This window comes from Sander lucioperca, chromosome 19 (assembly GCF_008315115.2).
Source record: "Sander lucioperca isolate FBNREF2018 chromosome 19, SLUC_FBN_1.2, whole genome shotgun sequence".
Lineage (NCBI taxonomy): Eukaryota > Metazoa > Chordata > Actinopteri > Perciformes > Percidae > Sander > Sander lucioperca.
In genome coordinates this window covers 24,909,912-24,924,786 of record NC_050191.1, presented here as the reverse complement: position 1 = coordinate 24,924,786, position 14,875 = coordinate 24,909,912, and the positions used below count along the sequence as shown (strand labels likewise).

At 40.7% G+C, this 14,875-nt stretch overlaps 1 protein-coding gene across 1 annotated transcript in view; it reads right to left on the bottom strand.

Annotated features, from left to right (window-relative positions):
* ube2j1 (ubiquitin-conjugating enzyme E2, J1) overlaps positions 1-14,875 on the bottom strand; it is a 69,231-nt gene that overhangs the window by 5,161 nt on the left and 49,195 nt on the right. The window contains exons 5-7 of the mRNA XM_031318589.2: positions 13,830-13,935; positions 4,658-4,787; positions 3,504-3,632 (exon numbers count right to left, since the gene is read on the bottom strand). Coding sequence (XP_031174449.1) covers positions 3,504-3,632; positions 4,658-4,787; positions 13,830-13,935 — 365 coding nt within the window. The remainder of the gene's footprint in view (positions 1-3,503; positions 3,633-4,657; positions 4,788-13,829; positions 13,936-14,875) is intronic.

The following is a 14,875-nucleotide window of genomic DNA, read 5'->3' as shown; positions in this document are numbered from 1 at the left end:
AAGTTAATAGGGCAATTGTCCAGCTTGTATTTACCTTCATAAAAGTGCTCGTTTTGCCATTGACAGGCCCAGATTAATATTCTAAGTGTCTGACAACATTATGGAAAGGATTTCTAAGGCCTCCTGCACCCTGGCACTGGTCAAAGTTGATCTTCTATCAGCTGGAATCAGTCGGCCCATTCCACTCTGACCTCTAGCATCAACAAGGCATTTTCGCCCACAGAACTGCCGCATTCTGGATGTTTTTCCTTTTTCAGACCATTCTTTGTAAACCCTAGAAATGGTTGTGCGTGAAAATCCCAGTAACTGAGCAGATTGTAAAATACTCAGACCAGCCCGTCTGGCACCAACAACCATGCCACGCTCAAAGTTACTTAGAGTTCAGGAGATTGTCTTGACCAGGACCACACCCCTAAATGCATTGAAGCAGCTGCCATGTGATTGGTTGATTAGATAATTGCATTAACGAGAAATGTAACAGGTGTTCATAATTATGCTTTAGGTGAGTGTATACTGATTTGATTACAGCAAAGACAACGTCGGCAGTATTGACGGCAAAATAGGCTACAGAATATTTCGTTCTGTATTGACAGGTGCAATACTTGAAAATCTATAATTATTTAAATTACATTTATATCTGCATTTATGTCAAAACCTAGAGACTTTCAAACATCAAAATGTCATTTATTAAATGTATTTGTGTCAAAATGACATATAAACATCTTTTCATATTCTATTTTGCCTGGAAAAATACGCGTGGGTCCTATTTCTAGCATGCACGCGTTTGAGACGTGCGTGTCACGCAGACAGTGTGCAAGCTCTAACCTGTTACCATGGGAGCCGAAATAAAAACGGACATGCCACGCAGATGACACGCTCACGGTTGAAATAAACACATAGTTTACCGATTTACATGTGAAAATATGTTGGCTCTATACACGCTAAAAGTATTGTTTTTTTTAAAATGGAGTCTGGTGGGTTTAGCGCTAGCAACCTCAGAGCTGTTTCTGGTTAAACAAAAAGGTCTATCTCTGAAGGGATCCTTTCCATAATGTTGTCAGACACTTAGAATATTAATCTGAGCCTTCCAGCGGCAAAAACAGCACTTTTAGTGGACCAAATGGATGGTGAACATTTGCCCCATAGGGTTACATCGCAGCCCGTTCTGTGGCTGCAGTTACAAATATTTAACTTAAAATAAACAATGAATACAATTAAATACACAAATATGTTTAATAGATTGCATTCATTTTCTTCTAAATTTAAATCAGCTCATATAATAGGTAATAAATAAAAATAATAACTTGTAATGTGCAATACCACAGTGAATGTGCGATCAGACAATGATGGACATCAGTTGTTAACCGTTGGCCGAGTGTATTTTAGTTTTGTTGGTCAGCTCAGATTCAGTCCTGCCAGTAGACTCCTGAGCCACAAAGCATCATGTTGTGTTACTATGACAACTGGCAATTGTGAGTTGTCATGTCTTTAGCTGCAGCATAACTGCATATTAAATTAGATTAGATTGCTCCATTGCCGCCGGAAAATCCACCGGATGTCACTCATTTAGGCCGGATATCCGTTGCCTTGGGCTCCTTTGTGTTGGCATTTGAAACTCCTGTGGGTTTATGAGGACTATGGTTAACTGCTCCTCAGATCTCTGCAGGGTAAATCCAGACAGCTAGCTAGACTATCTGTCCAATCTGAGTTTTCTGTTGCACTAAAAAACATACACGTTTCACCAAAACAAGTTCCTTCCGAGCCTATTTTACAGCGGCAACGCGGCTTTCCTCCGGTGCTTAACATAACATAACATAACACATAATCACGATTGTGATTGGCTTAAAGAAATGCCAATAAACCACAGCACGTTTTCCTCCCATTCCCGAATGCTGTGTGGAGCAGCCAGACCCTCCTGCAGCGCGCTTTGGTGGAGGGTCTGGCAAAGCGAGACAATTAATGTAGTGACTTTGATATTTATTGCTTTTCTGTTCTGTTTTTATATGTTTGAAGTAATAATCAATAGGCAGGACTGTTTCATGGCAGTATTTGTATATATATAGTTTTTTCATGGTTTTTGCATCAATGTGATTAAATAGCTTGATTTGACAGGTATTTCATTTTCTGGATAAACTGAACATTTTACGCATAGAAACTTGTTTTTCCTCAAAATTCACTATTATATTAATTGATGTCACAATATAAAACGACACATACCGTGATAGAGGATTATATCCATATTGCCTACTCCCACTGTTAACTCTAAGCTTAAGAGAGACAAGGCTCTAGACAGTGAACTTGAGATGATGATCGGATTCTTCATATTTGGATTTGACTGATGCATTTGCTTGATGAAAACCACATGAAATACTTTGTCATTTTGCTTTCTGAATAAATCAAATCTAATTAACCTGAAGCCTTGACAGTCTTGCAGCATCAGAGCACTTTTGTTTGATGTTCCCTGCCACAGCAGGAAAAGCAGAGGTGGGACTAATAACATTAACGATGGCTCTTTTCCTGCTATTATTGCAATGCAATTCAGTTACTAAGTACACCTGTGTTTGACAAGTCAAAATGTCTTTTCAATTTTAGTCTCACTCCACATTCTTATATAGTTGATTGGAGCTGACAGGCTAAAACATTGTGGGCTGGCAGCAGGTTATGGGCTGTCCTGTGTAGAGCTGTCACCTTCCTCTATAATACCATTTGAATTTCATTTATTTTTTTAAATATTTGAATAGTTGATGCTCAAATGCAGCCTGTTATTAATATGTACCACACTTCTCAGGCTTATGCATTATTGTCAATGCCACTATAAGCATGTGGTTGTTGTTACACGTTCTGTCCACTAGAGGGACTTCCCACATCAGCCTGGCCTTGAAGGGGACCTACGTCACGGCGCATTGCATTTCTGGCACTCCGCTGTGTTTTTACTATCATTTTCCACCACGAGCACACTGCAACAAACACAAACAACAGAGAACTCTGTTGTTGAAGTGGAAGCTAACTCTGACAGCTGTAGGACAGCTAACATTAACTTTAGCTGTCTCCGTGAAGCTCCCAGCTAAGCTCCTCTATCTCGTGACGCAGTTAGGAAACAAGAACGAGCTAACTAATGATAGCATAAGCATTTTGGCTCGGTGGATGTCGATTTTTAAAGTCATGTTCAAACCATTTCCCATCCTTCTTCTGATTTCCAGCCGCAGCCTGTCACTCCCCCTGTACTAACGTTACGTGCTCCGTGATGTTAAGACCTCACAATGCCTTGTGTTTCTCACTCCCGCTAACGTATCAGATGTGACATGACAAAAGCCTTTCGTTTTCATGTGTGGGTAGGCCAAGGTGAGAAGAGGGAGATTAGCTAACGTTAGCCAACATTCAAATAGTAAATTCAGCATTCGAATAGTATTGATTTTTTTTACTAATCGAATTATATTCGACTTTGGGAATTCGTTCCAACAGCCCTAGTCCTGTGTAACCCCAGGGGGCAGTATGACACCTACCTGCTCAGCCCGGGGCTCTTCAGAAGCTTCCTGGCCTGCAGACGTGGAGGTGTCTTCCTGGGTGGGTGTGGAAGGCTCGCTTTCTGCACCTCCACTCTCACTTGCCTGTCTGGATGAACTGGACTCTTCCTGCAATAACACACAGGGAAGTGCAGTCATCTACACTGTGCCTTGGCTGCTGTCATAGGGCTGGACAACATAACCTCAAATGTATATCATAATAATCTGTCACATATACTTTAACAACCATAAAAAAAAAAAAAATAATTATAAATAAATTGTTTTTAAATAAATCACTGCATGATATTTTCTCTGTCATGGTGGCTAACTTCGGATGAGTAAGCTAGTAATAAAATAATGGCCAATTCTTAAATAATGGCACATGGCCAGCACGGATAAATAAAAGCTTGGTTTAAATCAAAATTTGGAATTACCTGTAATATAATAGTTCACACAGTACATTTAGTATACATCTGCTGCTCTTACTTTCCATTTTCTGCCAGAAGTACTATTTTCATTTACTAATAGTTCAAAAATATCAAAGTCAAGCTACTGTTAAGGAAATTCAACACTTCCTGCATATGTTTTAAATCAAAAGTGTAACAGAAACGAGATGGGTAATACCATTTGAGCTGTTAGAAGACTTTTAACGTGAAAAATCTGTGCAGAATGTGCTCAATGTTTCAGCTAAACAGCTAAATGGATGTTACTGGATTAATTAGAGAATAAAACAAGTATTTCGGTATTATAAGTAGTATTTATTATATTCTGTATAAGTTTTACAGATCAGCCACTAAGTGGTCCTTGCGGTGAGATTATTTTATTAACTGCCGTTTCCAAAAATGTACAATGGACTTTTTAGCCAACATGCATGAGAAGTCCTTAGAGTAGTAAGATGTGATCATCATATGATCGAAATCCCCGGAACAGCTACTAAATGGACCTTGTGGTGGATAATTAATTTGAACTGTTTCAAAGTCAAGAATTAACTTTTAAGTGAGTATGGCAACTGTTTATTCTCACTTAAATCATATAGCATTTAGACAATTTATTGACAATTGTAAGATGAGTAAATTTAAATGGGTAAGAGATTCATAATGGTTCATTGTCCAGCCCTAATATCACACAGGGTTCCCGTTACAGCTAGTTTGTACCTTGAAGTTGATTTGCTGGGCCAGCTCTTTAGCCTTGTGGTCCTCTGCGCTGGGGTTGCTGTTGGGGGTCAGAGCCAGGAGGGCAGAGCGCATGGAGCAGCCACACGCCTCACAGCAGAAGTCCTGGGACCTGCCAGAGAACAGGTGAGGTCATCATGCTGCCAAGAGCACCTCTCATTCTACATGTCACAGTGCTAACCCTTGGCCTAGAGAGTAGGTTGCCCACTAGCCAGACACACTAGTTTACTGTCTGCAGGTCCATTATTTATTCCATCCTGTTGGCACAATAGATCTGTTGTCCTGGTGTTGCCAAGTTGTGTAGCCCAGGCCTCCATGGCCAACTTATGTTAGTGGGCAAGTAAGATTTCCTGGGCATTTTCACTTTTTTTTTTTAATATTTGACAGTGAAGAGGCAGACTGGAAATAGGCAGAGAGAGACAGAGAGAGAGAGGTATAACATTGGGCTGCAGGATTCTTTGTAAGAATTAAGATCACGATTCTTACACTGCATTTCTTGTCTGTGGAAGTGTCCTACAAAGAAACAAAGCAAGCATATGGGCGTCTATTAAACATTTATAAAAATACCAACATGGTCAACCTATCTCCACATTAAAAATAAGAAAATCCTATACATGTCAATCTAGCCATTTTCATCCCCATCAACCCACAGTAGTACAAATAGTTTCTGGGAGTTGGAGGAAAATACAGGTGAAAAAGGTTGCATGACCAAAACCAATCAGATGAGACAAGATGGAGGTAGCCTCCCACAACTGCTTAAGTTTCCGCGCACAGCAATAGAGTTGAGAAGATGGACTGTTTCGTACTAAGCGTAAGTCGCATAAAGCTTTTTCAGTAATTTGCAGCAAAGATGTCTTCATCTTCTCACATCTTCACTCAGATGAACAGTTAACATCAGTTCAACATCCACTTGCTTCCATTAGAGACTTTATTCTTTACAGTTACAATCTATAATGGGTACTGCTTTTTAACATGCAACAAAAGATTGGACACTCTTTGCTACGACCCAGCCTGACGTTACAGACAGCTTTGTAGCTAATTTGATTGGTTGATTGTTAGTGGAGTTGTAGGTTCAGGAAAAGCCATGCTCTGTAACAATTTGGCTACCAAGACGCATCATGTAAGAACACTAAAATAACTTATTTCAACCAAATGTTGTTGCATGACATGCATCTATATAACCTAGCTATTTTTTTTACAACTTCACCAAAACCAGCCTCAACTGCTCACTGGTTTTATGTAAACTTCAAATAAAACATACACCGGGTGAAGATTACTCTGGCCTCCATGTGTTCCCCTCCACACCTTGACCAATCCTTACACTACTAATTTCCAAGATTCAGAGACCTTCATTTAAAAAAAAAGTAGCTTGTGACAGGCCATTTGATGAATAAGCAGGTCCCTCCACTCTATAAGTGAACAGCCTGCTTCATAAATGAAAAAGAAATTACTGTGAGTACAATGGCAGTGGTTCAGTGACTAAATAAATTACCTGTTAATTATGAACAGGCCCAACATTAATGTTCTGGCTCACTTGTCACAGTAAATCAGGTTTACCTGCCAAGTTAACTGAAAAAATAACTTTTTACCAACTAGCGTGTAGAATAATTACATTTTTACTGATATATGTCACACTACCTGTATGCAATTATAGGGTGGCTCATGCTTGTAATTCATACTGAAGTGCAATTAGGTTTGAAATACATGTCATGATTATGAAGCAACCCTGATGTAATGCATTTGCTGCAACACCTTATCTTAAATACATAATGTCACAGCTACATGCTTTAAGGAAAATCCTGGTATTCTTCAACCTTTGTCTTATTCTCATTAATGTGTCCACTCTGTCTAGTGGTCATTCTACCTATTCTCTCCCAAGCTCAATTTTAGAGATTTGGGAAACGCAACTTCAGCAAAACAGCATACATCTGGGAAAGCAGAGCATTTTACATAAACTATGTTTTTTTACAAATACTTTCAAAGCTTGTTTCTGAGTCCAACTGAATGTAAACACAGAAATTAGTCCTCTTAATTCGCTGTAATCGTATAATCTATTTTCAGGGCAATATTACGGCTAACCAAACTTGCCTGCATATTCATCTGGGCACGACGGTTGGTTTACATGTGTACTGTTGCTTACTGTCTTTTGCTTGCCACAATACACGTTGTTTAGCGGAGTGCGCATTACCCAATTCTCAGTGAGTGTAAGCATGGCCCATAGTCAGATGGAAAAAAACAGCAACAATGGACCGATTGGGTAACACTTTTACAGTTAGCCTTTCTTTTCTATGACATTTTGTTTGACCTAATTAATTATCCTGGGTTAGTGTTCATGTTAGCCAATTTTTGTTGTTGACCAAACCAAGCTGTAGTGACTGATGAATCCGTCCCACAGACATCATTTTCAGTTGACAAAGAAGCTGTGGTAGGGGCAGCTATATCTCCGCTATCTATTTTGCAAGGACACCATCGCTGCTGTAATTGTGTTTTTTCCCCCCTATCATAGAATGTTAAACGGTAGAGGTGTAGATCTCGGGATATTAAAATGTTACGATATTTCTAGTCAAGGTTAAAAGTTGTCTCGTGATATCAGTACAAGTGCAGAATTACGTCGGTACTACAGAGGACCAATAAGTCCTGTCCTCTCTGCATGTTTCACAGAGAGCGGGGCTCAGCTTCAAAACGCACACGCACACACACACACACACACACACACACACACACACACACACACACACACACCAAATACAAGTATAAAAGTTACAGTGCAGTGTAAGAAATACATACTTTTTTGATTAATATGTTGTATGCAGGAGAGAGGGACACCACAGTTATTAGATCTAAAGAGGTTAGTTATACAGGAGTGAAGCTGACCAAGCACGTTGAAGAATGGCGCCAAAGGAGTACCCAGAGTGTTGAAAAATTAAGCAAAGGGGACCTGACCCAGAGGGTTAAAAAAAATTACGCCAAGGGGTCCTGTCCAAGCACGGTGAGTACAATGTTTTTATCACAGTTGAAATGGCTAAAACTATGCAAATTAGACCCATTTAATATACCTGAATTACCCCATCAAACGCCCTCTGAAGAGAGGATGGCTGCCCAAAATGTTCTCACTGTGGCAATGTAAACATGAACAAACACACAGAGAATTATTTTTGGAGAAGTGTAGCAGGCAGCCAATCAACAGTGTGTTTTCATCCAGAGCCAAATTTCAGATTTGCTGATGGTCAGAGTGTGTTGTGGTCAACACGAACAAAGAAAGAGAAACAAGACAAAGAACTCTGAATTAGTCAGGCACTTAAGTTACATTTCACAGTTAGCAACCAGTGCAGTGGGTGGTATTGATTTTGAAAAATGTACCGTCATCTAGGTGATCTTGATTATGAAGTTATAAAGATTTTTTAGATCAAGCTGCCCATACCTTTCAGGGCTGTAGAAACTGGCAGGAAACTGGCAGGAAAACCAGCTTCAAAAGCTGTGTTTATGGCATTGGCTGTCTATTTGTATTGTTGGCTGCCTCACAGTGTATCCTCATCTGACAGGTTTGCTTTTTCCCCTCACCACCTGTGGCACATTCACATGCCAGGTCCCTGCTAAGGGTTCAGACCGCTGCGTGCACTTTTACGCTCTCATGTCATTCCTGACAGCGGGTTTCAGTGCAGTATTGCTAAAAGGATCAACACAGCTGCATAGCGCAGTAGTGTGGGGGAAAAAAAACATAAAAATGCAACACATTAAAAGGTGTCTGTGGATTTGTCTTAGGAAAGCTAATCGTCCCTTGCATCAGCTAATGGGCTGATGTTACAGCTGTAAAGAGGAGGGATGAATCATGCTCTGACGAACGTCACATCATCACTGTGGCACTCCTCAGGCTAAAGGTAGCATGGACAGATTTGGATACATTATGGTAATAAATGATCCAAATCAGTGTCTTCCTCTGGAGCCAAATTGAAACTGGATTCTATTCAAGTGAAGTTAAAGAAGCTGGGCTTTTTAGACATTAGACATTTTGCAAGGCACAGCAAATGTTCTCTTACGCCTCCAGTCATCTTGTCAGTGGACTATGACAGCTTAAACAGGGAGTCTATGTCTCCAAAAGCAGATGCCATGCATACAGGCTTCATGGTTGGTTGATGGTTGCTTACATGAATGACCGTTTGAAACCTTTTAGGCGTAAGTGCTAATCATCATGAACATATCTAAGCTTTGAGAAAAAAAGTCAAAACTGGAGATTTGGTTTGTAAAATCTCAGATGCATACTGAGAGGACAGCAGCATGTTTGAGATGTGTCAATCATTGGTCCAGAAGTGGTGTTCATGCAATTTCGTTTTACATTGGTAAAATTCAGTGACAGAAAGGTTTTAAGTATTGTATGCTTCAAACAAAGTGCTTGTCGGACGGTCTAAAGGCAGCTACACACTGGGCCGATAATTGTCCGTTGGACAGTCTGGCGAGGTCAGTGACTCGAGTCTGTTCGGTGTGGTCCGTGCCGTCGTCCGCTGGAGGAGCTGTCGGCCTTCATTTTCGCTGACCTGACGTGCTCAGTCGGAGACAGGGCAGTCGGGATTCACCCGGAAATGGCAAGCGGGATGAGCGTGACTAAGCCTCTCAAAATCTGACGAAAATCTTTTAAACTGACCTTTGTCGATCTGAAATGAAGACAGATTCAGCAACTGCACGGCCTATTTCTCGCTTAAATTTTTTTTCAGAAACATGTTTCGGTGAACTATATTTTAGTACAATATGAGATACGATATTCTGAATGAGTCGCCATTAATGGCCGGTTGAAAAATCCAAAATCCAGAAGCAGCAGCCAGACCCAGGTGGCACGTTCGTCCAATCAGCTGCCGGTTTTAATTTTTTGGGCGACAATACAGATTAGCGCCGCCTGCTGTTATGGAGACATATTAAGTCTCGTCACTTTGGTGTGTTCCGAGGCACTTTTTTGACCAACTCGGGGAGACTGATCAGTCCAACTGCCTTTTCTGCTAACGGTCGGCCGTCTGGTTGGTCTGTAACGGCCTTAACATCATCTGAAAAACCCCTTCCAATCGTGGAATCAAGGGGGAGCAGAATTGGGTCGATTTCCGGTTTTAACTGTCCAGTGTACGGGCTTAAACCAGTTTGATTTATGCAAAGAATTGGCATTTGTCATAATCACATGCTCTGGAAAATTAAAACGTAGCCTACATCAGCAACCTGTGCCGACTGCGCCACAGCGCTAAATCTAACTGTTGCAAGCGGTGTTGGGCAGTGGTGTTTTTGGTTTAACTACTTCTCAGTAGTATAAATTATAAATACAGAAAATACTCTAAAGAAAAACAAGGGCGAAATCACCAGGGATTAATTTGCTTGGACTAACGAAGAGATGGAAGTGTTACTGTTTCAAAAGATCTCCGTTTCTGCCTGTCAAACTTACACGGGGTCAGCAGTGTTTCCAAATGTCTCTGTTTAAGGGGTTCGGAAACACCGGAGTAGTGTGGACGCGAGGCGTAAACGTAGCAAGAGATGTGCAGGTTTTTTAAACAAAAACGTATTAGTGTGGATGTAGCCTCACACTTAGTTGAAATGGAAACACTGCCTTGCAACTTCTTTCGAATATCAAAATTGAAAATCGAATACCTACCCACAGGACGAATATTAAGGTGTGAACAACTTGATGGGTGGGGGTGTACACAAAAATATTACAACAGCTTTCCATTAATTATTAATATTATAAACGTTACAAACACAGCAGTGAGTGCTGCACTCAGAAGATCAAAATGTTGAGTGTGAAATGATGGACACCAATCGCTCTCAACATTCACCATATTTGCTACGCGGAAGCTACGGGACCACCAACGCATTTTCAAACTCGTGAATGTGGCGGGTGAAGAAGCTGCAGTGGTTACTATTGAAACGGTGAAACACAAACTATACCAATGCCATTTATGCTTCTTTTTTTCCGATAAGTACCACTATACTGCTGTCAGTTAGGGAGAAACAGAAGAACAAGAGTAATTTCCAGTAAGTGCATGATGGCCATGTGTGATTTGAGACAATACTACCGTGTCGAAATGTACGTACTACACAAGTGAGTACACAGTGTACACAGTGCGCTATATATAAGTAGAAGTATATGAATTGAGACACACAGTTAGATTTTACACAAAATGCCTAACTTCGGACAAGCTCCAGCTTGGTAACATCAGTAATGGCCCATTGTGTTATCACAACTCCAGCTTGACAACATTTTCAGGTAGACACGCACTAAGTGAAACCCTGAGTTATCGGAGTTGCATTAAGAAACAGTAGTGTCAAATACTGCATGTGCACTGCTCTGTGGGATGGATCTGAGGATTTGGAGCTAAACTGAAGGGGAACCATATTCTTCTGCAAGGCCTGTCACCAGTTATCTGCAGTACAAAACAAGTGTAGCACTATTCTTGCTGGGGTAAATGAAGGGTTTATTTGGCAATTAATTTGACAACTTTGCCCCAGAAAAGAACTTGGCAGTCAGGTAGGCCACTGTATCCTTACACTGTAATAACTATTATCACAATATATGCTGGCAGAATGTGTCCTGTATATGAAATGTTCACTCGGGTGTCAGAAATGATTGACATTTTTCATTTTAAATTCTGAGACTTCCCAGGCTTCCACAGGGCCCTGTGTTTGGTTTGCTACATAACAAGCTAGCCAACATCTTCTGCAGTTTACTTGTCAGTCACAAACTCGGCAAACTCTGAAAAACATTTGATAAAAAAATATCCTGCTGTGCAGATGCCCTTTTCTGACTGACAGCTCTACAGTCACCATGGGCATGGAAACAAAGATGAGAAACCCAAAAAGAGTGCTGCCTCAGCCTCACACAGAGTAAAAAAAAGTAATCATTTTTTTTTCCATCAGGGAGATGGAGCAGCCATGTATTTATAGCAAAGTGCGTCTATCTCGGTCTATCTCATCTCTATGTGCTAATGAAACAGCCGGCTGTTTAAGACCCCCGTCTCATCTGCTATAAGAAGAGCGACTTTAGCTGGATCCTCTCCTTCTCTGGCTTTGTGTGGTTTCCCCTGAGGGAAATGTGGTGTGAAATGAAGAGCAACGTGCCCACTCATGCTCCCTCCAGAGGCCGGGTATTTTCATGATAATGAATTTGTCATGAATTTGTAATACTAGGACTGGCTTGGGCGCACTCCTTTCCCTTTGTGACGAGACTTTTTAGTGGGAGGCATGTCCACCGAGGCTCATGTGTTGATTACATTAAATGCTTGTATGGAGTTTGCTGTGTTAAAGGGTAACTTGGTTTTCTGTTTTTATTCCTGGAAAGTTTTTGTCTCAAAGTGACTGATTGGAACAACAATCTTTGAAATTGGTTCACTATTAAGCTAGACCGCTGCAGTCGGCAGCAGCGAAACAAGCTATAATGTTAAGTTAAAAGGTACAGTATGTAACATTTCAGCATTAAAAATGTCTAAAAATGACTTTACCTATGTTATTTTGTTGAATTGTCTACTTACACTATCCCAAATGTTTCTAACAACGTTCAAACCCAGAGAAATCTGTTAGTTCAACATCGTTCAAAATGCTCATCAAGTTATTTTAAGTATAATTGTTTTCTAACCCATGATTACGTTCGCCAGCTGTATAGATAGACAACTAATCTACTGCTAATTTAGCCAGCTATCCCACCCTGGTTTTTCTGCCTCACTCCCCGCCGCTAAGAGACTTCAGTCGGACAACAGCCCCGGGGACACGACACATCCACAGTTAGCCAGCAGCCAGCCACAATCATTAACTTACAACAATCTGAACCCAGCCAGCACAAACTCCACCACCGGGTGATAACAATGCTAACGGCAGTAACAGAAGGTTTTTATGAGTCGTTGGAGAAACAAAGAAATCCGTCCAAACCAGTCCGAGTCTGGCTGGCCGCGGTGTTGTGCTGAAATTCTCCCCCCTTTAGCGGTCTTCTTTACAGCCAAGTTGACCGACAAATGGTGACTGTCCTGCGGCAACAACGGTTAAGTTTAGACACCAAAACGACTTAATTAAGTTTAAAAAAAGGTGCACAGCATAGCAACACCCTCCAGCCATCGGACGTAAAAGTTATCCCATGGATGTAGACGTATCCTCGGCCGTCGAGTATCTCGGCCAGCCCCAGCCACGAAGTAAGTCTCTCAGCGGTGTTGAGTAACGTTACAACAAACCCCCAGAAAATGACATATTGTATGTTTAAAAGGTTATTGCGTACCTTTAATTGACATCCACAAAAAGTGCTTGTTTTGCCATTGACATGCTCAGATTATTGTTCTAAGTGTCTGACATTATAGAAAGGATCCTTACAGAGGCCAACCTTTTTTTTTTAAAGAGTAAGATTGTTTCTGTTTACCATGAAAATCCCCGAAATAGCTATTGCCAAACCCACCAGACCCCCATTTAAATAAACAGTAATATTATCATCATAAAAACACACTTCATTCAAAGTTCACAGAAACAAAATAAAACTATGAAAAGCCATCTTGGTTGGTCTTTCCACTGTTCCAACAATCACCACTCTGGTTTGGTTGAAATAAACCCTTACATTTACCCATTTACATGTGAAAATATGCTGGCTCTATACACGCTAAAAGTATTGTTTATTTTAAATGGAGTCTGGTGGGTTTGGCGATAGCGATTTCAAAGCTCTTTCTGGGTAAACTAAAAGGATCTTACTCTTTAACAAAAAGGTCCATCTCTGTAGGGATCCTTTCCATAATGTGATCAGACACAGTCAGACAGTCTGAGCCTGTCAGTGGCAAAAACAGAACTTTTAGCGAAAGAAATAGACAAAGCGCATTTGCCCCATTTGAATGCATTGCAGCCCGGTTTGCGGCTGTCGGTTACAGCGTTCTTACAGTGGATACATTTTTGAAGATTCTTGTTCACATTAGTCACGTAAACACCAATGCATGGAAAAATAGGGCCCAGGTTGAAAATCATGCATGTAATGTCGGCACTGACCATATCCTTTACCCGTGTGTTGCTAATCCAGCATGCAAGATCATACAATCTTTACGATACACACTCTTCCTCACCACTCACCTCATTATCATTCTCTATCCATAGCAGTGCACCCACAACACATGCTCTGCCCAGTAAACACTGGAGTGATTTTCATCCACCAAAATCTTACTTTTTGGCAAGGGCCTTCCTCTCTTCTGGAGTATAATCAAGAGATCCTATCGCCCCCTCTCCTTTTGTTGGCATGAATCCGATTATAGCTATTAGGGCAGTTCGGACTAGAAGAAAAAGAGACAAGAGGAGAAAAAACAAAGAGAAGATGAGAAACATTCAAATCAGAGCACGTTCAACATTCCTGGCAAAAACAGGGAAGGTTAAATTACACGACAGGCCGCACCTGTCGTCATGTTCAGTGACCGTGTTACATAAGTGGGAAGGATGCTTTGTTTTCAGAGCGTAAGCCTGGATTTACCCTGGCCTATTTGAGGACACCCACCATGTGCGTACCATGTGTACACATTCTCCAGCTGGCACAGGACACATTTTACAATATGGTCTGGGTCAAGGGTTAGTTTAGGTCTATATTATGACTGGCTGTCCTTCAGTCTATCTGATATACTAAATACATCATCTGGAAGCCCATTTTATCTGACTGTCTTAGAAAAAGATAAGCCTATTAAAGTTATCCATATTGGATTTTATTATAATACAGTTAACTATAGACTAACCATATAAACGTAGAAACTGAAATTACACGCACTCTAATATTTGGTGTTTTTTGTGATAAGGCCCACACAGCACCATTTTGTTAGTTGATCATATTGAATGTTATTTTATAACATATCACTAAAAACAAATACACATAAGAGGCGACATTTTATTTGCTGAAATGCAGCATTTATTTTATTTGCTCTGTGGTTGATTTTGTTCCTGATTTTGCCTTCAATAATAGGTTCAGCCCATAGGTTCGGCCACTCACAAGTGATGTCCCACATGGCAACAGCTTCATGGCAACATACAGAAAAAGCAACTGTGGATCACCTTATTGCTCACACCTGGCAGCAGCCGACACTCATTGGTAAAGTCCATAAACACTGCACTTAATTATTAGTATTACATTTGCGTGGCAGTACATTTTGAGCATCTTTATCTTTCATTATTTTGGGGATGTGGCATTTACGTGGAAGAGGTTTCTAATAGTTCTTGTTTTTTGTGTTT